This window comes from Mustelus asterias, chromosome 19 (assembly GCF_964213995.1).
Source record: "Mustelus asterias chromosome 19, sMusAst1.hap1.1, whole genome shotgun sequence".
NCBI lineage: Eukaryota > Metazoa > Chordata > Chondrichthyes > Carcharhiniformes > Triakidae > Mustelus > Mustelus asterias.
Genome location: NC_135819.1, coordinates 5,094,291 through 5,120,757, shown reverse-complemented (window position 1 = coordinate 5,120,757; position 26,467 = coordinate 5,094,291). Strand labels below are relative to the sequence as shown.

Genomic DNA, 26,467 nt, shown 5'->3' with positions numbered 1-26,467 from the left:
ATCCTATTCATGTATTTGTCCAGACGCCCCTTAAAACTCACTATCGTATCCGCTTCCACTCCCTCCCCCGGCAGCGAGTTCCAGGCACCCACCACCCTCTGTGTAAAAAATCTGCCTCGTACATCTCCTTTAAACCTTGCCCCTCGCAACTTAAACCTGCGCCCCCCTGGTAATGGACTCTTCCACCCTGGGGAAAAAGCTTCTGACTATCCACTCTGTCCATGCCTCGTACATCTCTGTGTAAAAAAACTTGCCTCGAACATCTCGTACACTCGACTTAAGTTGAGAGGTCACGGTGCGGTACTGGGGGAGTGCAGGACTGTCAGAGGTACCGTTCATCAAGTGAGATGGTAGATGGGTTGGCGACCGGACCGATCCATGTCTGAATTACGATATCGCACCCCCCCCTCCTCCCCGCCCCCGTGGAGAATTTTAAACGGGCAAACAGCAGACAGATAACCGAAATTAAAACGAAGACTCAGATAAGGGAAAAGGCTGGTGGTAGGGTGCACACTAACGCGCAGCTGAAAGTAATTCTGGGGAGGGAAAGACGGAGCCAAAAATACCACAGAACAGAGCACAAATAAACAGGGAGAAAATAAGCATCAGGCAGGAAGCACGCTTCGAGGAGGGAAGCGAGATACTACTGTTACAGGGAGCTCATTGAATATTTGACTCCAAGTCAAGCCTGGCAGTCATTTCCTCTCTCTCTGATTCAGTGGACCAGCTTAATTCAATTGGCCGCCGATTTTCTATAATTATTGTCGGAGATCATAGATTCTCTACAGTGCAGAAGGAGGCCATTCAGCCCATCGCGTCTGCAACGACCACAATCCCACCCAGGCCCTATCCTTGTAACCCCACATATTTACCCTGCTAATCTCCCCGACACTAAGGGGCAATTTAGCATGGCCAATCCACCTAACCTGTACATCTTGGATACTAAGGGGCAATTTAGCATGGCCAATCCACCTAACCTGCACATCTTTGGCCACTAAGGTGCAATTTAGCATGGCCAATCCACCAAACCTGCACATCTTTGGACACTCTGGGGCAATTTAGCATGGCCAATCCACCTAATCTGTACATCTTGGATACTAAGGGGCAATTTAGCATGGCCAATCCACCTAACCTGCACATCTTTGGCCACTAAGGTGCAATTTAGCATGGCCAATCCACCAAACCTGCACATCTTTGGGCACTTAGGGGCAATTTAGCATGGCCAATCCAGCTAACCTGTACATCTTGGATACTAAGGGGCAATTTATCATGGCCAATCCACCTAATCTACACATCTTTGGACACTAAGGGGCAATTTAGCATGGCCAATCCAGCTAACCTACACATCTTTGGAGACTAAGGGGCAATTTATCATGGCCAATCCACCTAACCTGCACATCTTTGGACACTCTGGGGCAATTTAGCATGGCCAATCTACCTAACCTGCACATCTTTGGAGTGTGGGAGGAAACCGGAGCACCCGGAGGAAACCCACACAGACACGGGGAGAATGTGCAAACTCCACACAGACAGTGACCCGAAGCCGGAATTGAACCCGGGTCCCTGGCGCTGTGAGGCAGCAGCGCTAACCACCGTGCCACCCCGTGGATCGCCTCGTTCGAACATAAGAGCACAAGGAGTAGGAACACAAATAGACCACTCAGCCTATCAAGCCTTTTCCCCCAATATGATCAGGGCTGATCCTGGGCTTCCACTCCACTTTCCTGCCCGCTCCCCATTCCCCTTGATTCCCGGAGGGAACAAATATCCGTCCATCCCACAGCCTTAACTATATTCAACAATGCAGCATCCTCCACTCTCTGAGGTAGAGAATTCCAAAGATTCACAACCCTCTGAGTGAAATAATTTTTCCTCATCTCAGTCCAAAATGATCGGCCTCCATTTACTGAGACTGTGCCCCTGTGATTTAGATTCCCCGAGGGTGGTGGGAGTCTTCAACTCACTGTCCGAAGGGGTGGTGGAGGCAGCGACCCTCGCAACATCGGAGAATTTGATTTGATTTTTGATTTGATTTGATTTATTATTGTCACATGTGTTAGTATACAGTGAAAAGTATTGTTTCTTGCGCGCTATACAAAGAATACCAGGTGGCACGGTGGATTGGCACTGCTGCCTCACAGCGCCAGGGACCCAGGTTCGATTCCCGGCTTGGGTCACTGTCTGTGTGGAGTTTGCACGTTCTCCCCGTGTCTGCGTGGGTTTTCTCCGGGTGCTCCGGTTTCCTCCCACAGTCCAAAGATGTGAGGATTAGGTGGATTGGCCGTGCTAAATTGCCCCTTAGTGTCAGGGGGACTAGCTAATGTAAATGCATGGGATTACGGGGATAGGGCCTGGGTGGGATTGTGGTCAGTGCAGACTTAATGGGCCTGATGGCCTCCTTTTGCACTGTAGGATTCTATAATTCATAGAGAAGGAAAGGAGAGAGTGCAGAATGTAGTGTTACAGCCATAGCTAGGGTGTAGAGAAAGATCAACTTAATGCGAGGTAGGTCCATTCAAAAGTCTGACAGCAGCAGGGAAGAAGCTGTTCTTGAGTCGGTTGGTACGAGACCTTAGACTTTTGTATCTTTTTCCCAAAGGAAAAAGGTGGAAGAGAGAATGTCCGGGGTGCGTGGGGTCCTTAATTATGCCGGCTGCTTTCCCGAGGCAGCGGGAAGTGTAGACAGAGTCAATGGATGGGAGGCTGGTTTGCGTGATGGATTGGGCTACATTCACGACCTTTTGTAGTTCCTTGTGGTTTTGGGCAGAGCAGGAGCCATACCAAGCTGTGATACAGCCAGAAAGAATGCTTTCTATGGTGCATCTGTAAAAGTTGGTGAGAGTCGTATGGTGAGATGCGTCTAATTTCCTTAGTGTTCTGAGGAAGTAGAGGCGTTGTATTTAGAAGAATTAAGAAATATTTAGATGTGCACTTGTGATGCCAGGGTATACAAGGCTATGGGCCCAGCACTGCAAAATGGGATTAGAATAGTTGGGTGGTTTGTCTTTGACTGGCGCAGATACGATGGGCTGAAGGGCCTGTTTCTGTGTTCTAGTCCTCTATGGATACACATTCCAGTAACCGTCACTGGATCAGGATGAGGAATCCTACCTGATGTCCACCCTCCATGGCTCAGGGAATTGAGACCAGGTGTGTTGTCAGAATGAGCGACCCATTCTGAGCACAGAACAAAAACCAGGGTCTTATGAAATGCTGGTTATCAGTGTTGCAGTTCCATGGTTGGCCACTTGAGGGAAGTCTAACCTACCCTCTGTTCCCGAGCGGTGAAGGGCAACCTAGGCTCGTTAGTGAGTGGCCCTCCTTCATCTCAGTGGGTCTCAAGATTGAAATCGGGCTTGTTCACTAACCATGGAACCCTGAATAAGATTAAATACATTTAATGGGGCGGCACGGTGGCACAGTGGTTAGCACTGCTACCTCACAGCGCCAGGGGCCTGGGTTCGAATCCCGGCTTGGGTCACTGTCTGTGTGGAGTCTGCACGTTCTCCCCATGTCTGCATGGATTTCCTCCCACAGCCCAAAAGATGTGTAGGTTAGGTGGATTGGCTATGCTAAATTGCCCCTTAGTGTCCAAAGATGTGCAGGTTAGGGGGAATTGGCCATGCTAAATTGTCCCTTCGTGTCAGGGGGAATTAGGAGGGTAAATATGTCAGGGTTATGGGGATAGGACCTGGGTGGGATTGTTGTCAGTGCAGGCTCGATGGGCCGAATGGCCTCCTTCTGCACTGTAGTGATTCTTATTGAGAATAATTGGAAAGTAGATAATAACAGGGTTTGAGTGTATTCTGCAGATTACACTGGAGTTAAACATGGGGCATTATAAGCACATCGGTAGAATTAGTGATAACAAGGTTGTGTTGTATTTCTCAATGTCGGTGACAGTGACTATCTCCTCAGTGTCTGAGGCCTGTGGAGTTGACCTTGCTCAACAGTGACCTCTGCTGAGGGAACCTGGTAATCAAATACAGTGGAAAGACTTCACTGTGGAAGTAAAAAAACATGTTTAGAATCATAGAATCCCTGCAGTGCAGAAGGAGGCCATTCAGCCCATCGAGTCTGCACCCAGGCCCCATCCCCGTAACCCCACATATTTACCCTGCGAATCCCCCTGACACTAAGGGGCAATTTAGCACGGCCAATCCACCTAACCCGCACATCATTGGACTGTGTGAGGAAACCGGAGCACCCGGAGGAAACCCACGCAGACACGGGAAGAACATGCAAACTCCACACAGACAGTGACCCGAGCCGGGAATCGAACCTGGGTCCCTGGCGCTGTGAGGCAGCAGTGCTAACCACTGTGCCACCGTGCCGCCCTTAATCTCCCAGGTCGAGGTGAACATCAACTTTGGCTGGAAGACCATCAACCAGTGTGAGACGCTCTTTGATCTGTCCAAAACCTGCCCGTCTTCCATTGCAAAGACTTGCCCATGACCAAGGATTTCAGAAACGGCACATTCCAACTCCCAGGACTACCCTCACTGAAAGTTCCACTAAAGCTTGTGGAAGCCGCCACACAAAGACCTTGGTGTATGGCCTTTCCGCCATGGTGAATCAAGGAGCCGGAAACTGGGTAAAATCCATGAGGATGTACGTTTGACATGTTATGAATATTGTGAATATTAAATGTAATTGTAAATGTCATAATGTACAGTATCAGAAGAAACTGTTTTGGTTCACACCTTAGAACCAAAGAATCCCTACAGCCTAAAAGGAGGCCATTCAGCCCATCAAGCCTGCACTGACAACAATCCCACCCAGGCCCTATTCCCATAACCCCACATATATACCCTACTAATTCCCCTGACACTAAGGGGCAATTTAGCATGGCCAATCCACATAATCTGCACATCCTTTGGACACTAAAGGGAAATTTAATATGGCCAATCCACCGAACCTGCACGTCTTTGGACTCTAAGGGGCAATTTAATATGGCCAATCCACCGAACCCACACATCTTTGGACTCTAAGGGGCAATTTACTATGGCCAATCCACCTAACATACACATCTTTGGACACTAAGGGGCAATTTAGCATGGCCAATCCATCTAACCTGCACACCTTTGGACACTAAGGGACAATTTAGCATGGCCAATCCACCTAACCTGCACATCTTTGGACACTAAGGGACAATTTAGCATGGCCAATCCACCGAACCCGCACATCTTTGGACACTAAGGGACAATTTAGCATGGCCAATCCACCGAACCCGCACATCTTTGGACACTAAGGGGCAATTTAGCATGGCCAATCCACCTAACCTACACATCTTTGGACTGTGGGAGGAAACCGGAGCACCTGGATGAAACCCACGCAGACATGGGTAGAACATGCAGACAGTCATGAGGCCGGAATTGAATCCGGGTCCCTGGCGCGATGAGGCAGCAGTGCTAACCCACTGTGCCTAATTGAATATCAACTCATGTAATTGGCTTTTTTGTAAATTTATATGAGATGTTTTTGGGCGGGGGGGGGGGGGGGAGAATAAGTCAGAGAGTCAAGGGTCAAGTCAGAGGGTCAAGGGTTCAGACCCCACTCCAGAGATTTGGACCCATGATCTAGGCTGGTGCCAGTGCAGTAGATGAGTGAGTGCTTTGAGATGAAGATGTTTAACCGAGATCCCACAATGTTTGAAATGGAGCAAGACCGAACCATCCAGTGTCCCGACACCATTAAATACCCAGGCTTCTCTTATCGGGAATCCCATTGCTCTTTGTGAAATTCCATCAGGCATAAAATGGCGACATTCGGGCAGCATGGTGGGTGCAGGCTTGGAGGGCCGAAGGGCCTCTACCTGTGCAGTAATTTTCTTTGTTCTTTGTTCTATTATTTCAAATTACAACTTGAGTACACGTCTTAAAATAACTGATTGATTTCAAAGTGATCAGGAAAAAAACATGTCCAAACGGCTCTCCTTGAATCGACGATGATTTTATTCACTTTAAATATTAATTTTGTAAGTTCTTTTCTGATTTGACAACCTCAGCTGACATCTGCACAAACAAGGTGCAGGAGTAGGCCATTCAGCCCCTCAAGCCCACTCCGCCATTTCATAAGGCCGTAGCTGCTCTGGTAGAGACCTCAAATCTGCACCCCCCCTACACCCCCCCCCATAACCTTTCACCTCCTCGCTTATCAAGAACCTATCCACCGCTGCCTTAAAAATATCCAAAGACTCTGGGCGAGATTTTCCAACCCCATAATCCCACACAAGGTCAACGAACCTTTGCATGGTCCGCGCCCCCACCCCCCGCCCCGCCCCGCCCGCTACGATTCCCGTGGCAGGCGGTACTGGAAACTTCCACCCTCTGCTTCCGTCACCTCTTGAGGCAGGAGGTTCCAGAGACTTCCGGAGGCTCCTCCGCCCTCTGAGAGAACAAAATTCACCTCGTCGCCATTTTAAATGGGTGACCCCTTATTTTTAACCGGTGCCCCCCTAGTTCTAGATTCCCCCACAAGAGAAGACATCCTAGAATCCCTACAGTGCAGAAGGAGGCCATTCAGCCCATCGAGTCTGCACCGATCACAATCCCACCCAGGGCCCTTTTCCTATCACCTCAAGCATTTATCCTGCTGATCCCCCTGACATGAAGGGTCAATTTAACATAGAACAGTACAGCACAGAACAGGCCCTTCGGCCCACGATGTTGTGCCAAGCTTTATCTGAAACCAAGATCAAGCTATCCCACTCCCTATCATCCTGGTGTGCTCCATGTGCCTATCCAATAACCGCTTAAATGTTCCTAAAGTGTCTGACTCCACTATCACTGCAGGCAGTCCATTCCACACCCCAACCACTCTCTGCGTAAAGAACCTGCCTCTGATATCCTTCCTATATCTCCCACCATGAACCCTATAGTTATGCCCCCTTGTAATAGCTCCATCCACCTGAGGAAATAGTCTTTGAACGTTCACTCTATCCACTTCAACATTTTATAAACCTCTATTAAGTCTCCCCTCAACCTCCTCCGCTCCAGAGAGAACAGCCCCAGCTCCCTCAACCTTTCCTCATAAGACCTACCCTCCAAACCAGGCAGCATCCTGGTAAATCTCCTCTGCACTCTTTCCAATGCTTCCACATCCTTCTTATAGTGAGGTGACCAGAACTGCACACAATATTCCAAATGTGGTCTCACCAAGGTCCTGTACAGTTGCAGCATAACCCCGTGGCTCTTAAACTCCAACCCCCTGTTAATAAAAGCTAACACACTATAGGCCTTCTTCACAGCTCTATCCACTTGAGTGGCAACCTTCAGAGATCTGTAGATATGGACCCCAAGATCTCTCTGTTCCTCCACAGTCTTCAGAACCCTACCTTTGGCCCTGTAATCCACATTTAAATTTGTCCTACCAAAATGAATCACCTCACATTTATCAGGGTTAAACTCCATCTGCCATTTTTCAGCCCAGCTTTGCATCCTATCTTTGTCTCTTTGCAGTCTACAACAGCCCTCCACCTCATCCACTACTCCACCAATCTTGGTACCATCAGCAAATTTACTGATCCACCCTTCAGCCCCCTCCTCTAAGTCATTAATAAAAATCACAAAGAGCAGAGGACCAAGCACTGATCCCTGTGGCACTCCGCTAGCAACCTGCCTCCAGTCCGTCAATTTTCCATCCACCACCACCCTCTGTCTTCGATCAGACAGCCAGTTACCTATCCAATCGGCCAACTTTCCCTCTATCCCACACCTCACTTTCATCATAAGCCGACACTGCCAATCCACCTAACCCGCACATCTTTGGACACGGAGGGGTAATTTCCCATGACCAATCCACCTAATCTACACACCTTTGGACAATTTCCAATGGCTAATCCACTAACCTGCACATTTTTGGACAGTGGAGGAAACCAGAGGAAACCCACACAGACACGGGGGGAGAACGTGCAAACTCCACACAGTCACCCAAGGCTGAAATCGAACCGGGGTCCCTGGCGCTGTGAGGCAGCAGTGCTAACCACTGTGCCGCCCCAACCCTCTCCACATTTACCCTATCAAGACCCCCTCAGGATCCTACGTCACATCAACCACAGCTCAAAGGTACCTAATCCTTTTGCTCCTCCCCACCCCTCCCCAACATACCCAATGAACTGTGATTGAGATAATGGCAAAATACTGCAGATGCTGGAATCTGAAACAAAATCGGAAAATTCTGGAAAATCTCAGCAGTGGAGAGAGAATAGAGACAACATTTCGAGTCTAGATGAAGGATCATCTAGGCAGGAAACGTAGGCTCTATTCTCTCTTCACAGATGCTGTCGGACCTGCTGAGATTCTCCGGGATGTTCTGTTTTTGCATGTGAGCTGTTATCAATCTTTATCATCCTCCTCTCCCCCATCCTTTAACCATGCAACTAATCCCCCAAGTCCCAGGTCGCAATGCACTCTGCTTTCTGCCCCAGCCCCATCTCACACTAAGTGTGACACAGCGCGGGTTACGATAACAAGAAGTCACGCCCAGTAAGAAGTCTCACAACACCCGGTTAAAGTCCAACAGGTTTATTTGGAATCACGAGCTTTCGGAGCACTGCTCCCTCATCAAGTGAGTGTGCCCACCCCAGTCCAACACCGCCATCTCCATCATCAAGAGGCCATTCAGTCACACTTCATGTGAATATTGGAAATTAGATGCTTGAAATTTGTTCTGTCCTCGATACGTTGCATTGCGTGGATCCATCACAGATGAGTTGGCGTCATAGAGTTGCCAACTATGACTAAATGTATTCCTGGAGATCCCATCACATGACTTTGCCCCCAATCTCCAGCCATTAGCTGGCCAACACATCCATCCTTGTGACGCGCTGCCTTCCTACGCCAATTGGCACAGAATATCCATTCTGAATCTCCACAGGATTACCAAAATTTCCTGGTTCACAAACAGCCTGTCATGGTGACCACTTTGATTTTGTCCTGCAGATAACATATCTCCATCCTGAAACACGTGGTTACGTTTGTAACTGCAGAACCCAGAGGAAAGACGGCCTGTGAAATACGTTCGCCAGCTGGTCAGCCATGTTCCAACACTGGAGGCGCGACACAGTCACCTTTTGCAACTTGACATTTTGGTGGGATCCCTTTCGAATCTCCTGTTGCTGTACAGGTGATGGTGTCTTTACCGATCAGTAAATAGACGGCGAGACATGAATATTCTGCTACACTTCCGAACGTTGGAACTCTCCAGGTGGAGAAACAGTCCCATCGTCAATCGGTGAACGATCAGGATATTTGACAATTTCACATGTTGGAAAAGCCAATTGAATGATGCTCCGGTTTCCTCCCACAGTCTGAAAGATGTGTTGGTTAGGGTGCATTGGCCGTGCTAAATTCTCCCTCAGTGTACCCAAACAGGCGCCGGAGTGTGGCAACTAGGGGATTTTCACAGTAACTTCATTGCAGTGTTAATGTAAGCCTACTTGTGACACTAATAAATAAACTTCACTTTTAAAATAAGATGTGTAGGTTAGGTGGATTGGCCATGCTAAATTGCTCCAATGTGTCCAAAGATGTGCAAGTTAGGTGGATTGGCCATGCTAAATTGCTCCAATGTGTCCAAAGATGTGCGGGTTAGATGGATTGGCCATGCTAAATTGCTCCATAGTGTCCAGAGATGTGCGGGTTAGGTGGATTGGCCATGCTAAATTGCTCCATAGTGTCCAGAGATGTGCGGGTTAGGTGGATTGGCCATGCTAAATTGCTCCTTTGTGTCCAAAGATGTGCGGGTTAGCTGGATTGGCCATGCTAAATTGCTCCTTAGTGTCCAAAGATGTGCAAGTTAGGTTGATTGGCCATGCTAAATTGCCCCTTAGTGTCCAAAGATGTGTAGGTTAGGTGGATTGGCCATGCTAAATTGCCCCATAGTGTCCAAAGATGTGTAGGTTAGGTGGATTGGCCATGCTAAATTGCCCCATAGTGTCCAAAGATGTGTAGGTTAGGTGAATTGGCCATGCTAAATTGCCCCATAGTGTCCAAAGATGTGTAGGTTAGGTGGATTGGCCATGCTAAATTGCCCCTTAGTGTCCAAAGATGTGCAGGTTAGATGGATTGGCCATGCTAAATTGCCCCTTAGTGTCCAAAGACGTGCTGGTTAGGTGCATTGGCCGTGCTAAATTCTCCCTCAGTGTACCCGAACAGGCGCCGGAGTGTGGCGACTAGAGGATTTTCACAGTAACTTCATTGCAGTGTTAATGTAAGCCGATTTGTGACACTAATAAATAAACTTTAAACTTTAACTGTCAATCAAACAGACTTTTTTGTTTTAACCAATCATCATCATTGGTGTCAAGAAAGATTCAAAGAAAATCACACAAATAATATTTTTTACTGTCCCGATGTTCGGTCAGCTCCAAGGTAGGTCAGTTGGGTTGGGTGGAGAGTGAGATAGTTTAATGTTTATTTATTAGTGTCACAAGTAAGGCTTACATTAACACTGCAATGAAGTTACTGTGAAAATCCCCCTAGTCGCCACACTCCGGCGCCTGTTCGGGTACACTGAGGGAGAATTTAGTACCTAACCAGCACGTCTTTCGGACTGTGGGAGGAAACCAGAGCACCCGGAGGAAACCCACGCAGACACGGGGAGAACGTGCAGACTCCACACAGACAGTGACCCAAGCCGGGAATCGAACCCGGGTCCCTGGCACTGTGAGGCAGCAGTGCTAACCACTGTGTCACCCTGTGTGTGTGAGAGAGAGATGTCTGTGTGTGAGAGAGAGAGAGAGAGAGATGTCTGAGTGTGTGTGTGAGAGGGAGAGAGATGTCTGTGCGTGTGTGTGTGAGAGAGAGAAAGAGAGATGTCTGTGTGTGAGAGAGAGAGGTGTGTGTGTGTGTATGAGGGAGAGAGAGAGAGAGAGAGAGGCATCTGTTCAGGTACACTGAGGGGGAATTTAGCATGGCCAATGCATGTCTTTGGGACTGTGGGAGGAAACCGGAGCACCCGGAGGAAACCCACGCAGACATGGGGAGAACGTGCAAGCTCCACACAGACAGTGACCCAAGCCCGGGAATTGAACTTGGGTCCCTGGCACTGTGAGGCAGCAGTGCTAACCCACTGTGCCACCGTGCCGCCCATAGATTAGCTGTACATGGATCACGGATTCAAAAGAAGGAAGTGTAGAGTTAATGTTGAGGAATTTCACTCTGTTCAGTTCTCTTTCTAATCGATTGCCCATCTCCTTAGAGCTTAAGACTCCTCCGTGACAAACTTCATTTCTGCGTTCCTGGAGCCATTGCTGTCTCTCACTCGCTTCTTGAACATAAAGGGGAAAGCTTTCTTAAACGACTTCCTGAAACTCTCGCCCATAAAGGCGTAGACGAGGGGGTTGATCGAGGAGTTGGCGTATGACATGCAGTGGGCCCAGGTCTTAATCTTGTAAGTGGCGTAGTTGGCTTGGAAGTTTGTGTAGAAACCTTGGAAGAGGATGAAGAGTTGGATGGGGCCCCAGCAGATGGTGAACAACAAGACGATCACCACCACCATCTTGGTGACCTTGGCTCTCATGGCGATCGACCTCTCTGATAAATGATGTACTTGCTGTAAGAGAGGGGACAGAGAGAATTAACGGGAGCTTCCTGCATGCACCAAAATCAGTCCCAACTAACTATTCTCCTTAAATAATTTACTCGGTTCCTGTCCTCACCTTCTCTTGCTCAATGGGGCCTTTCAAATGTTGACCTTGCTTCCTCAAAGCATATCAAAGATCCTCCACGGCCAACGGTGAAGTGTAAAGGGGAAGCAGAGGCATAGACCTTCACCCCAAACCCAATCCAACCTTTGCCCCAACTCCACCCTCTAAATTTCCCCAAGCTCCCCCCTCCCCATCGTTCCCCTCCCCAACCTTTGGGCAGCTTTGTGCCCCCCCTCCTCCCACCCCTCTGCACCCTTACTCCTGTGATTGACATTCACACACACACACACACACTGGACTATAGAATCCCTACGGTGCAGAAGGAGGCCATTCAGCCCATCGAATCTGCACCGACTCACTGACAGAGTAGACACTAAGGGGCAATTTCGCATGGGCAATCCACCTAACCTACACATACATATCTACACCCACACAGTGCGCAGACACATATGCACATACTCCCACACAAACACGCAGACACATATGCACATACACCCACTCAAACACGCAGACACATATGCACATACACCCACACAAACACGCAGACACATACGCACATACACCCACACAAACACGCAGACACATATGCACATACACCCACACAAACACGCAGACACATACGCACATACACCCACACAAACACACAGACACATATGCACATACACCCACACAAACACGCAGACACATACGCACATACACCCACACAAACACGCATGTACACCCACACACGCAGACACATATGCACGTACACCCAGACAAACACGCAGACACATACGCACGTACACCCAGACAAACACGCAGACACATACGCATGTACACCCACACAAACACACAGACACATACGCACGTACACCCACACAAACACACAGACACATACGCACGTACACCCAGACAAACACGCAGACACATACGCATGTACATCCACACAAACACACAGACACAAACGCACGTACGCCAAGACAAACACGCAGACACATACGCACACACACCCACACAAACACGCAGGCACATACGCACGTACACCCAGACAAACACGCAGACACATACGCATGTACACCCACACAAACACACAGACACATACGCACGTACACCCAGACAAACACGCAGACACATACGCATGTACATCCACACAAACACGCAGACACATACGCACGTACGCCAAGACAAACACGCAGACACATACGCACACACACCCAGACAAACACGCAGGCACATACGCATGTACATCCACACAAACACGCAGACACATACGCATGTACACCCACACAAACACACAGACACATACGCACGTACACCCAGACAAACACGCAGACACATACGCATGTACATCCACACAAACACACAGACACATACGCACGTACGCCAAGACAAACACGCAGACACATACGCACACACACCCACACAAACACGCAGGCACATATGCACGTACACGCAGACAAACACGCAGACACATACGCACGTACCCCCAGACAAACACGCAGACACATACGCATGTACACCCACACACACAGACACATACGCACGTACGCCAAGACAAACACGCAGACACATACGCACACACACCCACACAAACACGCAGGCACATACGCACGTACACCCAGACAAACACGCAGACACATACGCATGTACACCCACACAAACACACAGACACATACGCACGTACACCCAGACAAACACGCAGACACATACGCATGTACATCCACACAAACACGCAGACACATACGCACGTACGCCAAGACAAACACGCAGACACATACGCACACACACCCAGACAAACACGCAGGCACATACGCATGTACATCCACACAAACACGCAGACACATACGCATGTACACCCACACAAACACACAGACACATACGCACGTACACCCAGACAAACACGCAGACACATACGCATGTACATCCACACAAACACACAGACACATACGCACGTACGCCAAGACAAACACGCAGACACATACGCACACACACCCACACAAACACGCAGGCACATATGCACGTACACGCAGACAAACACGCAGACACATATGCACGTACACCCAGACAAACACGCAGACACATACGCATGTACACCCACACAAACACACAGACACATACGCACGTACGCCAAGACAAACACGCAGACACATACGCATGTACACCCACACAAACACACAGACACATACGCACGTACACCCACACAAACACACAGACACATACGCACGTACACCCAGACAAACACGCAGACACATACGCATGTACATCCACACAAACACACAGACACATACGCACGTACGCCAAGACAAACACGCAGACACATACGCACACACACCCACACAAACACGCAGACACATACGCATGTACGCCAAGACAAACACGCAGACACATACGCACACACACCCACACAAACACGCAGACACATACGCACGTACATCCACACAAACACGCAGACACATACGCACGTACGCCAAGACAAACACGCAGACACATACGCACACACACCCACACAAACACGCAGGCACATACGCACGTACGCCAAGACAAACACGCAGACACATACGCACACACACCCACACAAACACGCAGACACATACGCACGTACGCCAAGACAAACACGCAGACACATACGCACACACACCCACACAAACACGCAGACACATACGCACGTACGCCAAGACAAACACGCAGACACATACGCACACACACCCACACAAACACGCAGACACATACGCACGTACGCCAAGACAAACACGCAGACACATACGCACACACACCCACACAAACACGCAGGCACATATGCACGTACACGCAGACAAACACGCAGACACATACGCACGTACACGCAGACAAACACGCAGACACATACGCACGTACACGCAGACAAACACGCAGACACATATGCACGTACACGCAGACAAACACGCAGACACATACGCACGTACACGCAGACACATACGCACGTACACGCAGACAAACACGCAGACACACACGCACGTACACGCAGACACATACGCACGTACACGCAGACAAACACGCAGACACATACGCACGTACACGCAGACAAACACGCAGACACATACACACGTACACGCAGACAAACACGCAGACACATACGCACGTACACGCAGACACATACGCACGTACACGCAGACAAACACGCAGACACATACGCACGTACACGCAGACACATACACACGTACACGCAGACAAACACGCAGACACATACACACGTACACCCAGACAAACACGCAGACACATACGCACATACACCCAGACAATCACGCAGACACATACGCACATACACCCACACACACAGACACATACGCACGTATGCCAAGACAAACACGCAGACACATAAGCATGTACACCCACACATACACGCAGACACATACGCACACACACCCACACAAACACGCAGACAAACACGCAGACACATACGCACATACACCCAGACAATCACGCAGACACATACGCACATACACCCACACACACAGACACATACGCACGTATGCCAAGACAAACACGCAGACACATAAGCATGTACACCCACACATACACACAGACACATACGCACACACACCCACACAAACACGCAGACACACACACACCCACACAAACACGCAGACACACACACACACACCCCACACAAACACGCAGACACACACGCACACACACCCACACAAACACGCAGACACACACACACACACACCCACACAAACACGCAGACACACACGCACACACACCCACGCATGTTGTTTTGTGATTAGTGAGTCTGGAGACCCCATTGCTTGCTGCTTCTGGCTACAATATATTGTCAATACCTACACCGCAACATAACTTTATAACAATATTACAAACCTCACAAAACACAAACGTACCAGGATTGAGTGGGATAAAAGGTAAGCAGACAAAAGGACAAGATTGATGTTAATTCTAAAGACTGTTGAGAGTTACGTGCGGGATAAAGCAGGTTAATGATTCACCGTGAGCCCATCATGCTCCCCTGTCCACACAGCCCACCTCCATCAGTAACAAACACAACTCCAGCTATCGTTCTACTCTCTGTCTGCAAGTTAATTTTGAATGATAAAAGGCAGCTAGACAATTTCATCTCATTCATCCCAGAATAATATCCGAACGTATGTATTAGGAACAGGAAAGGTCATTCAGCCCCTCGAGCCTGCTCTGTCACCTGACAGAAGTGGTTGTGGAGGGTTGTTTTTCAAACTGGAGGCCTGTGACCAGTGGTGTGCCTCAGGGATCGGTGCTGGGTCCATTTGTCATTTATATTAATGATTTGGATGAGAATATAGAAGGCATGGTTGGTAAGTTTGCCAATGACACCAAGATTGGTGGCATAGTGGACAGTGAAGAAAGTTATCTCCGATTGCAAAGGGATCTTGATCAATTGGGCTAGTAGGCTGACGAATGGCAGATGGAATTTAATTTAGACAAATGCGAGGTGATGCATTTTGATAGATTGAATCAGGGCAGGACTTACTCAGTTAATGGTAGGGTGTTGGGGAGAGTTACAGAGCAATGAGATCTAGGGGTACATGTTCATAGCTCCTTGAAAGTGGAATCACAGGTGGATAGAGTGGTGAAGAAGGCATTCGGCATGCTTGGTTTCATTGGTCAGAACATTGAATACAGGAGTTCGGATATCTTGTTGAATTTGTACAAGACATTGGTAAGGCCACACTCGGAATACTGCAGTTCTGGTCACCCTATTATAGAAAGGATATTATTAAACTAGAAAGAGTGCGGAAAAGATTTACTAGGATGCTACCAGGACCTGACGATTTGAGTTATAAGGAGAGGCTGGATAGACTGGGACTTTTTCCTCTGGAGCGTAGGAGGCTGAGGGGTGATCTTATAGAGGTCTATAAAATAATGAGGGGCACAGATCAGCTAGATAGTCAATATCTTTTCCCAAAGGTAGGGGAGTCTAAAACTAGAGGGCATAGGTTTAAGGTGAGAGGGGAGAGATACAAAAGGGTCCAGAGGGACAATTTCTTCACTCAGAGGGTGGAGTGAGCTGCCAGAGGTAGCAGTAGAGGCGGGTACAATTTTGTCTTTTAAAAAGCGTTTAGACAGTTACATGGGTAAGATGAGTATAGAGGGATATGGGCCAAATGCGGACAATTGGGACTAGCTTAAGGGTTTTAAAAAAAACCCTCCCCCTTAACCTTTGGGCAGCTTTGTGCCCTCCCTCCTCCCACCCCTCTGCTTTGGCACTGTCTGCAGCTCTACTCCTGTGATTCACACACACACACCCTCTCTCACACACACACACAGATATCTCTCACACACACACACACCCTCTCTCACACACACACACATATCTCTCACACACACACCCTCTCTCACACACACACACAGATATCTCTCACACACACACACACCCTCTCTCACACACACACACATATCTCTCACACACACACCCTCTCTCACACACACACACAGATATCTCTCACACACACACACATCCTCTCTCACACACACACACAGATATCTCTCACACACACACACACCCTCTCTCACACACACACACACCCTCTCTCACACACACACACACCCTCTCTCTCACACACACACAGATATCTCTCACACACACACACACCCTCTCTCACACACACACACACCCTCTCTCACACACACACACACCCTCTCTCTCACACACACACAGATATCTCTCACACACACACACACCCTCTCTCACACACACACACACCCTCTCTCACACACACACACACCCTCTCTCACACACACACACAGATATCTCTCACACACACACACACCCTCTCTCACACACACACACACCCTCTCTCACACACACACACACCCTCTCTCTCACACACACACAGATATCTCTCACACACACACACACCCTCTCTCTCACACACACACAGATATCTCTCACACACACACACACCCTCTCTCTCACACACACACAGATATCTCTCACACACACACACACCCTCTCTCTCACACACACACAGATATCTCTCACACACACACACACCCTCTCTCACACACACACACAGATATCTCTCACACACACACGCTCATACAGACATCTCCCCCACACACACACACACATACAGACATCTCCCCCACACACACACACACATACCGACATCTCCCCCACACACACTCATACAGACATCTCCCCCACACACACACACACATACCGACATCTCCCCCACACACACACATACAGACATCTCCCCCCACACACACACACACCTCTCTCTCTCACACACACACACACACCCTCTCTCACACACACACACAGACATCTCTCACACACACACGCTCATACAGACATCTCCCCCACACACACACACACATACAGACATCTCCCCGCCCCCCCCCCCCCCCCCCCCGCCCCACACACACACCTCTCTCTCTCTCTCACACACACAAATACAGACATCTCTCTCACACACACACTGAAACCACCAGAGGGAGTTGCTGAGCAGAACTCTGCAATCGGTCAGAGACAGAATTTTAATTGGGACAATTTGTCACTGACGATTTCTGTTACAATCTGGGACAGAAACAAATCTATTCTGCATGTTCCAGCAAATTAAATTAAAATGTAATTCCCAGCTTCTGACAGGAAATGTGTCCCAGTGAAGCGTGGCCCTTCCAGTCGCTTCCAGTCGCCTCCCACATCTAAACACTGGAGCACATTTTTAAAATAGACACAGGACTTCTCTTCTTACTCAATAAACTGAGCATCACTTTAACAGCCAGAGTAAATGGGACTTTATTCTTCTTCATTCCTGGAATGTGGACATATTGGCTCAGCCAGCATTTGTCACCCATCCTTCATCCTCAGAAACTGCACTGGGACCCAGCCACGTAAACACAGTGGCTACCAGAGCAGGTCAGAGGCTGGGACTCCTGCGGTGAGTAACTCACCTCCTGACTCCCCCAAAGCCTGTCCACCATCTACAAGGCCCAAGTCAGGAGTGTGATGGAATACTCCCCACTTGCCTGGATGGGTGCGGCTCCAACAACACTCAAGAAGCTCGACACCATCCAGGACAAAGCTTGATTGGCACCACATCCACAAACATCCACTCCCTCCACCACTGGCGCTCAGTAGCAGCAGTGTGTACCATCTACAAGATGCACTGCAGCAACTCACCAAAGATCCTTAGACAGCACCTTCCAAACCCACCACCACTTCCATCTAGAAGGGCAGCAGATACACGGGAACACCACCACCTGCAAGTTCCCCTCCAAGCCACTCACCATCCCGACTTGGAAATATATCGGCCGTTCCTTCGCAGTCGCTGGGTCAAAATCCTGGAATTCCCTCCCGAGCAGCATTGTGGGTCAACCCACAGCACGCGGACTGCAGCGATTCAAGAAGGCAGCTCACCACCACCTTCTCAAGGGGCAACTAGGGATGGGCAATAAATGCTGGCCAGCCAGCGACGCCCATGTCCCAGGAATGGATAAAAATATATTTTATTGAATTCAAATTCTACCATCTGCAGGATTCGAACCCGGGTCCCCAGAACATTAGCTGTGTTGTTGGATTAATAGGCCAGCAATAATACCACTAGACCATCACCTCCCCACAAGTATCTTATATACATCGATCAGACCATAGAATCATAGAATCCCTGTAGTGCAGAAGGAGGCCATTCGGTCCATCGAGTCGGCACTGACAACAATCCCACCCAGGCCCTATCCCTGCAACTCTATATATTTACCCAGCTAATCCCCCTGTCACTAAGGGGCAATTTGGCGTGGCCAATCCACCTAACCTGCATTTTTGGACCGTGGGAGGAAACTGAAACACCCAGAGGAAACCCATACAGACATGGGCAGAATGTGCAAACTCCACACAGACAGTCACCCCGAGGCCAGATTTGAACCCAGGATCCTGGCGCTGTGATGCAACAGTGCTAACCACTGTGCCACCGTGCCGCCCCTAGAATCCTTCTCGCCCTTCTAAACTCCAGCGAGTACAAGCCGAAACTCTCCTCGTACGTCAATCCTTTCATCCCATAAGACCATAAGACATAGGAGCAGACTTAGGCCACTCGGCCCATCGAATCTGCTCCACCATTCAATCATGGCTGATATTTTTCTCATCCCCATTCTCCTGCCTTTTCCCCATAACCCCTGATCCCCTTATTAATCAAGAACGTATCCATCTCTGTCTTAAAGACACTCCATGACCCGGCCTCCACAGCCTCCTGCGGCAAAGTGTCATAAAAAGCACGATATAAATGTGAGTCATGTTTCGTTTACCTGATAGTTGCTGTCGATGGGTTCCACCATGGGCCGCCCCACCCGTTTCAGCATGATGGTGTAACACACGCAGATGGTGACCAGGGGGAGAAGGTAGACGGCCAGGAAGGTGTACACAATGAAGGCTTTCTGCTGTGAATCGCTGGGGAACGCCTCGATGCAGTAAGTCTGCAGCCCGTACCAGTAGCCCCACTCGATTCTGTGGTACATCGCCATGGGCACTGACAGAATGAAGGAACCTGCCAAAGAACGATGAGAAGGAGTGAAATAAAAGTTATTCAGAAAGCACCCCCCCACGCCCACATCCTTGTGGTGTGGCACGGTGGCCCAGTGGTTGGCACTGCTGCCTAACAGCGCCAAGGACCCGCGTTCGATTCCTGGCCTTGGGCGACTGTCGTGTGCAATTTGCACATTCTCCCCATGTCTGCGTGGGTTTCCTCCAGTTTCCTCCTACAGTCCAAAGATGCACAGTTTGGGTGGATTGGCTGTGCTAAATTGCCCTTTGTGTCCAAAGATGTGCGGGTTAGGTAGATTGGCCATGCTAAATTGCCCCTCAGTGTCCAAAGATGTGCAGGTTGGGTGGATTGGCCATGCTAAATTGTCCCTTAGTGTCCAAAGATGTGCAGGTTGGGTGGATTGGCCATGCTAAATTGCCCCTTAGTGTCCAAAGATGTGTAGGTTAGGTGGATTGGCCATGCTAAATTGCCCCTTAGTGTCCAAAACTGTGTAGATTAGGGGGATTAGCAGAATAGATATGTGGGGTAAGAGGATAGGATGGGGATGGGGCCTGGGTAAAATACTCTGTCAGGGAGTGGTGCAGGCTCGCTGGGCCAAAATGCCTCCTTCTGCACTGTAGGGATTCTATTCTATGAAATAAGAAATAAAAACGTGAAAGGATTAGAATTCAGGATAAAAATAGTTCAAGATGAATCAGAAGAAGCTTCTAGATCAACAGTGAGACCATGATACGAATTTTCCAATTTACTAGGGCTGCTCTGGGGAGTTCCAGCACTGCTGTAAATCAAAATGAAAGCCTTAATCTTGAGGTGATTCACACAGTGTTAACACCTGGAGATATGAGATTTTTACTTCACTGTGTATGATGTACCGAGGCTCCAAGCTCCAGAAATTCCTCCCTCAGTCCATCCACCACAGTGACAGCGGGTGGCACAGTGGTTAGCACTGCTGCCTCACAGCACCAGGACCCGGGTTTGATTCCTGGCTTAGGTCACTGTCTGTGCAGAGTCTGCACGTTCTCACCGTCTCTGCGTGGGTTGCCTCCGGGTGCTCCGATTTCCTCTCTCAGTTCGAAAGACGTGCTGGTTAGGTGGATTGGCCATGCTAAATTGCCCCTTAGTGTCCCAAGATATGCGGATTAGGTGGATTGGCCATGCTAAATTGCCCCTTAGTGACCAAAGATGTGTAGGTTAGATGGATTGGCCATGCTAAATTGCCCCTTAGTGACCAAAGATGTGCAGGTTAGGTGGATTGGCCATGCTAAATTGCCCCTTAGTCCAAAGATTTACAGGTTAGGTGGATTGGCCATGCTAAATTGCCCCTTAGTGACCAAAGATGTGCAGGTTAGGTGGATTGGCCATGCTAAATTGCCCCTTAGTGACCCAAGATATGCAGGTTAGGTGGATTGCCCATGCTAACCTGCTCCTTAGTGTCCCAAGATATGCAGGTTAGGTGGATCGGCCATGCTAAATTGTCCCTTAGTGTCCAAAGATGTGCAGGTTAGGTGGATTGGCCATGCTAAATTGCCCCCTGGTGTCCAACGATGTGCCGGTTCAGTGGATTGGCTATGTAAATGTGTGGGGTTCAGGGATAGAGAGGAGGGAGGGCCTGGATAAGGTACTCTGTCAGAGAGTCAGTGCTGACAGAATGGGCTGAATGGCCTGCTTCTGCAACTGTAGGGATTCTATGATTCTATGAATATATTTGCCGAGATGCCACCTATCCTGCTTTGTATTATGGAGAGTGCCCCGAGGGATTGTCCTCCCTCACTCTCCTGTACTTGCACCAGAGTCTATAACCAAAATGTTCATGGAGTTGCTGTGGATTCCGTGTTTGCCGACGTTCTCCTTCAGCTCAGTCGTACTCACCGATCCAGATGGCTACGCTGACTGCCATTGCCAGCCTGGGCGTACGGCGCCGCAGGGATCGGAGTGGGTAAACAGTTGCATAGCAGCGATCCACGCTCATGGCAGTTAGCGTGATACATGTGGCCTGGACGGTGACCTACAGAGAGAGAGGAGGGGGAGCAGAGGAATGGAAAGTCACATTAGCTGTTCAAATTGCAGATTACAAATGCCTTCCTCCTGCTCTAGAACAAAGAACAGTACAGCACAGGAACAGGCCCTTCGGCCCTCCAAGCCCGTGCCGATCATGATGCCCGAACTAAACTAAAAAAACTTCTGCCCTTACTCGGTCCGTATCCCTCCATTCCCTCCCTATTCATGTATCCATCCAGATTCCTCTTAAATGTTGTTAATGTGCCTGTTTCCACCACCTCCTCTGGCAGCGCGTTCCAGGCACCCACCATTCTCTGCGTGAAAAACCTCCCTCCTGCACATCTCCCTTAAACTTCCCCCCTCTCACCTTGAACCTGTGCCCCCTTGTAATTGACACTTCCACTCTTGGGGAGAAACATCTGTCTATCCACCCTGTCTGTGCCTCTCATAATTTTGTAGACCTCTATCAGGTCTCCCCTCACCCTCCGTCTTTCCAGTGAAAACAATCCTAGTTTATTCAACCTCTCCTCAGAGCCAACACCCTCGAGACCAGGCAACATCCTGGTGAACCTTCTGTGCATTCTCTCCAGAGCTTCCGCAATCTTCTGGTAGTGTGGTGACCAGAACTGCACGCAATACTCCAAATGGGGCCTAACCTGCCCCCTTCTCTTCTAAAGACCATTAGGAAAAGGACTAGATTGTTTTGAGTAGAACCTGGCTGATTTGTACCTCAACCCCATTGATCCACGGTTCCATATGTATAATCCTGAGAAATCTTATCCAACAAAAGATCATCACTCAAGGCCTTGAAAGCTTTGGTTGGATTCCATTTTTGCTTCCATTTTTGTGTGAGAAGTCCTTCCTGATTCCCTTCTGAAAGGGTTGGGGGTGGGAAATGGGGAGGAAGCCAGTTAGGGTTCTAACTCCTTGTTGAAGTGGAAACTTTCCTGCTTCTTGACTGTGATATAAAGACTCAAACAAAATTTGTTCCGACAATATAATAAGCATTTATTTACGAATAACTGTGTGCAGTATATGGCTGAAACTTGGGGTCAGATAGCAGTTGGTACAACTGCTGATCCTTCCACAAGTCCGCAATTACACAAAGAATCAGTTCAGTATTTATACATAATCATTATCAGTTTGCGTGACCAGAGCATATTCAGGAATTCGATTAGTAATAGAATCATAAGCAATATCATTAATCATGTTTTAACTTGCTGACCTCCTAGAACTCTTTGTCTCATTATTCATACCCTTATCTTGTCCTTTGATGGAACAGAAGAAGGTCGGTGACTCCTTCCTCCCTGACCTTATCTTGTTTTATTTACTCATACAGCCTTATTAACTCTTACAGGGGTCTGGCATTTTGAAATAGCTTTGGTCAGCCGTTCTTTATATTGTAACAAATGGTTGACCAATTTTCCCATCATGCCCTTACTTAGTTCGTACAACTTCACATCCTGATCCATAGAATCCCTCCAGTGCAGGAGGAGGCCATCTGGCCCATTGAGTCCACACCGACTCTCTGAAAGAGCATCGTGTCCCTTAGTGTCCACAGATGTGAAGGTTAGATGGATTAGCCATGGTAAATTGCCCATCCCAGTGGCATTACCCCGTCCCAACCTGTGTGTAAACTCACTCCCTGGTGTTAACAATGACAGTTCAGGACAGACTAAATCCATGAGGTAATTTGCTTTTGTATGCATTCCACGCACCCCCCTCACAACTCCTCATATCCCTCGAATCTTAGCTTCCATACATATTGAATCATCTGAGCAACACAGTGGCACAGTGGTAAGCACTGCTGCCTCACAGCGCCAGGGACCCGGGTTCAATTCCCAGCTTGGGTCACTGTCTGTGTGGAGTTTGCATGTTCTCCCTGTGTCTGCATGGGTTTCCTCCGGGAGCTCCGGTTTCCTCCCACACTCCAGAGATGTGCAAGTTAGGGTGAATTGGCCATGCTAAATTGCCCTTTAGTGTCCAAAGATGTGCAAGTTAGGTGAATTGGCCATGCTAAATTGCCCCTTAGTGTCCAAAGATGTGCAGGTTAGGTGGATTGGCCATGCTAAATTGCCCCTTAGTGTCCAAAGATGTGTAGGTTAGGTGGATTGGCCATGCTAAATTGCCCCTTAGTGTCCAAAGATGTGCAGGTTAGATGGATTGGCCATGCTAAATTGCCCCTTAGTGTCCAAAGATGTGTAGGTTAGGTGGATTGGCCATGCTAAATTGCCCCTTAGTGTCCAATGATGTGCGAGTTATGTGGATTGGCCAAGCTAAATTTCCCCTTAGTGTCAGGAGGGATTAGTAGGGTTACAGGAATAGGGCCTGGATGGGATTATTGTCGGTGCAGACTTGAGGGCCAAATGGCCTCCTTCTGCGCTGTAGGGATTCTATGATTCTATAATTCGATGATCTCTATTACTCTGGGGAGAAAGACAGAATGTCAAGTCTGTCCCTAAATCCACACACTTCTGAATCCATTCCGACCTTTCCGTTGATATTCATATCTGCATCCCAAACTCCCAGATTGGCCACGCTAAATTCTCCCTCAGCGTACCCGAACAGGCGCCGGAGCGTGGCGACTAGGGGATTTTCACAGTAACTTCATTGCAGTGTTAATGTAAGCCTACTTGTGACACTAATAAATAAACTTTTTAACTCATCCCAGCCCTACTCCAATCCAAAAGCGTCCTCTCCACACGCCCTCCTGCCTCCCACATCCCCCCCCCATCCCGCCTCCCCCGGGGGTCGTGTGACCAAATCTTTTGTCACTGAACAATGGTGAGCCAACGCTTATCGCGGTTCAATCCCAGAAGGCTTCCCTTGTTACCTGCTGTAAATAATTGACAAACTTGCACATGAAGTCTCCAAATATCCAGCTGGGCAGAGGGTAGAGAGTGGCTGTGAATGGGACACAACATACCAGGAATATGATGTCAGTCATTGCCAGGTTCGCTGAAAGTAGAGAGAGAGAGAGAGAGAGAGGGAAAAAGGAAAAAGTGAGTTGCTTAGTACTCGCAGTTCCAGATTGGCAGCAGATTAATTTAACCAAGCATCCTCCCCCCCTACAACGGGGATGAGAAGTGTTGTGAAGTTAGTGTTTGTAAAGTTATAAAAAATTGTAAAAATGTTAAGAGCTGCAAAAATGTCCGTATAAAAATCGTTTTAGTTTCTACTGTACTGATGAGCTGCAGGTGCGCAGACTGAAACAATGTATCAGGCAAAAACAACAGGATTGCTTTGGTAGCAGGCTTTAGGCATTTAAACCAGAACATGTTTTTGAATATTAACCAATCAATCTGAACTAGGTACTTGAATAACAGAGGCCTATCAAATTTGAATTTGGTGTTTTGATAAACTGTAAACCAATCCAATTGTGCGAATTTTGGTATGTCATCAGGGGGTACAAAACCACTCCCATAAGACCATAAGATATAGGAGCAGAATTGGGCCACTCGGCCCATCGAGTCTGCCCCACCATTCAATCATGGATGATGTTTTTCTCATCCCCAATCTCCTGCCTTTTCCCCATAACCCCTGATCCCCTCATTAATCAAGAACCTATCTATCTCTGTCTTAAAGACACTCAATGACCTGGCCCCCACAGCCTTCTTGGGGGCCGAATGATCCCAGCTCCAGAAAAGTGCCGGAAAGACAGCCAGTGCCTCTGCCAAAAGCTGCCACAGCTCACAGCTAGGGACAGAGACAGGAACTGCTCTCAGACAGTGTAAGAGCCACATTTATGCCTTAAGAGAAAGCCTCACTTCATCCCAGAAGAATAGACCAAGGGAACACAGGAGAAATCAGCAAAGAAGAAAGAATGTCTCGGAAGACGATTGACATTGAGAGTGACCATAAAAATTCTATTTCTGTTTGTTTGTTAATAAGTGGGAATTGTAATTATCTAAACAGCATTCCATTAGAATCTTGTTTTATTCGGTTTGTTAATAGTTTAGTTAACCTGGTCACTGTTAGTTAGAAGAATAAAGTGTTACTTGTTTGTTTTAAAGAGAGTCTCAGGTACTTATTTTGAGTTCAGCACTAAAAGTTGCTGTAGGCAGGTCGTACTATTTCTCACACACTCTTTAATAGATTACGAAAGGGAGGTACTTCTCTTTGAGTGGTTGAGTGTTAATTCTCGGAGAGAACACCCTCCCCTTCATAACAGAAGACTGGTTTCTCAGTCTCCTTGCGTCTCAGAATCGCTGAAAGAGAACGATTGTACGAGGGGGCAGACATTTTGTGAGGACGTCCTTCCCACAATGCTCTACCCAGTGACGCTATCAAATTCGGCCCACAATCCTTGGCTCCAACTCACAAATGT

General features: G+C 48.5%; 2 protein-coding genes across 4 annotated transcripts in view; one reads left to right on the top strand and one right to left on the bottom strand.

Moving 5' to 3' along the window:
• LOC144507710 (AP-1 complex subunit mu-1-like) overlaps positions 1 to 26,467 on the top strand; it is a 387,219-nt gene that overhangs the window by 233,295 nt on the left and 127,457 nt on the right. The window lies entirely within an intron of this gene.
• LOC144507524 (G-protein coupled receptor 54-like) overlaps positions 11,206 to 26,467 on the bottom strand; it is a 31,487-nt gene continuing 16,225 nt past the window's right edge. For all 3 annotated transcript variants that reach the window (XM_078234653.1, XM_078234651.1, XM_078234652.1), the window contains 4 exons: positions 24,974 to 25,098; positions 22,012 to 22,147; positions 19,907 to 20,145; positions 11,206 to 11,556 (listed from right to left, as the gene is read on the bottom strand). In XM_078234653.1, coding sequence (XP_078090779.1) covers positions 11,206 to 11,556; positions 19,907 to 20,145; positions 22,012 to 22,147; positions 24,974 to 25,098 — 851 coding nt within the window. The remainder of the gene's footprint in view (positions 11,557 to 19,906; positions 20,146 to 22,011; positions 22,148 to 24,973; positions 25,099 to 26,467) is intronic.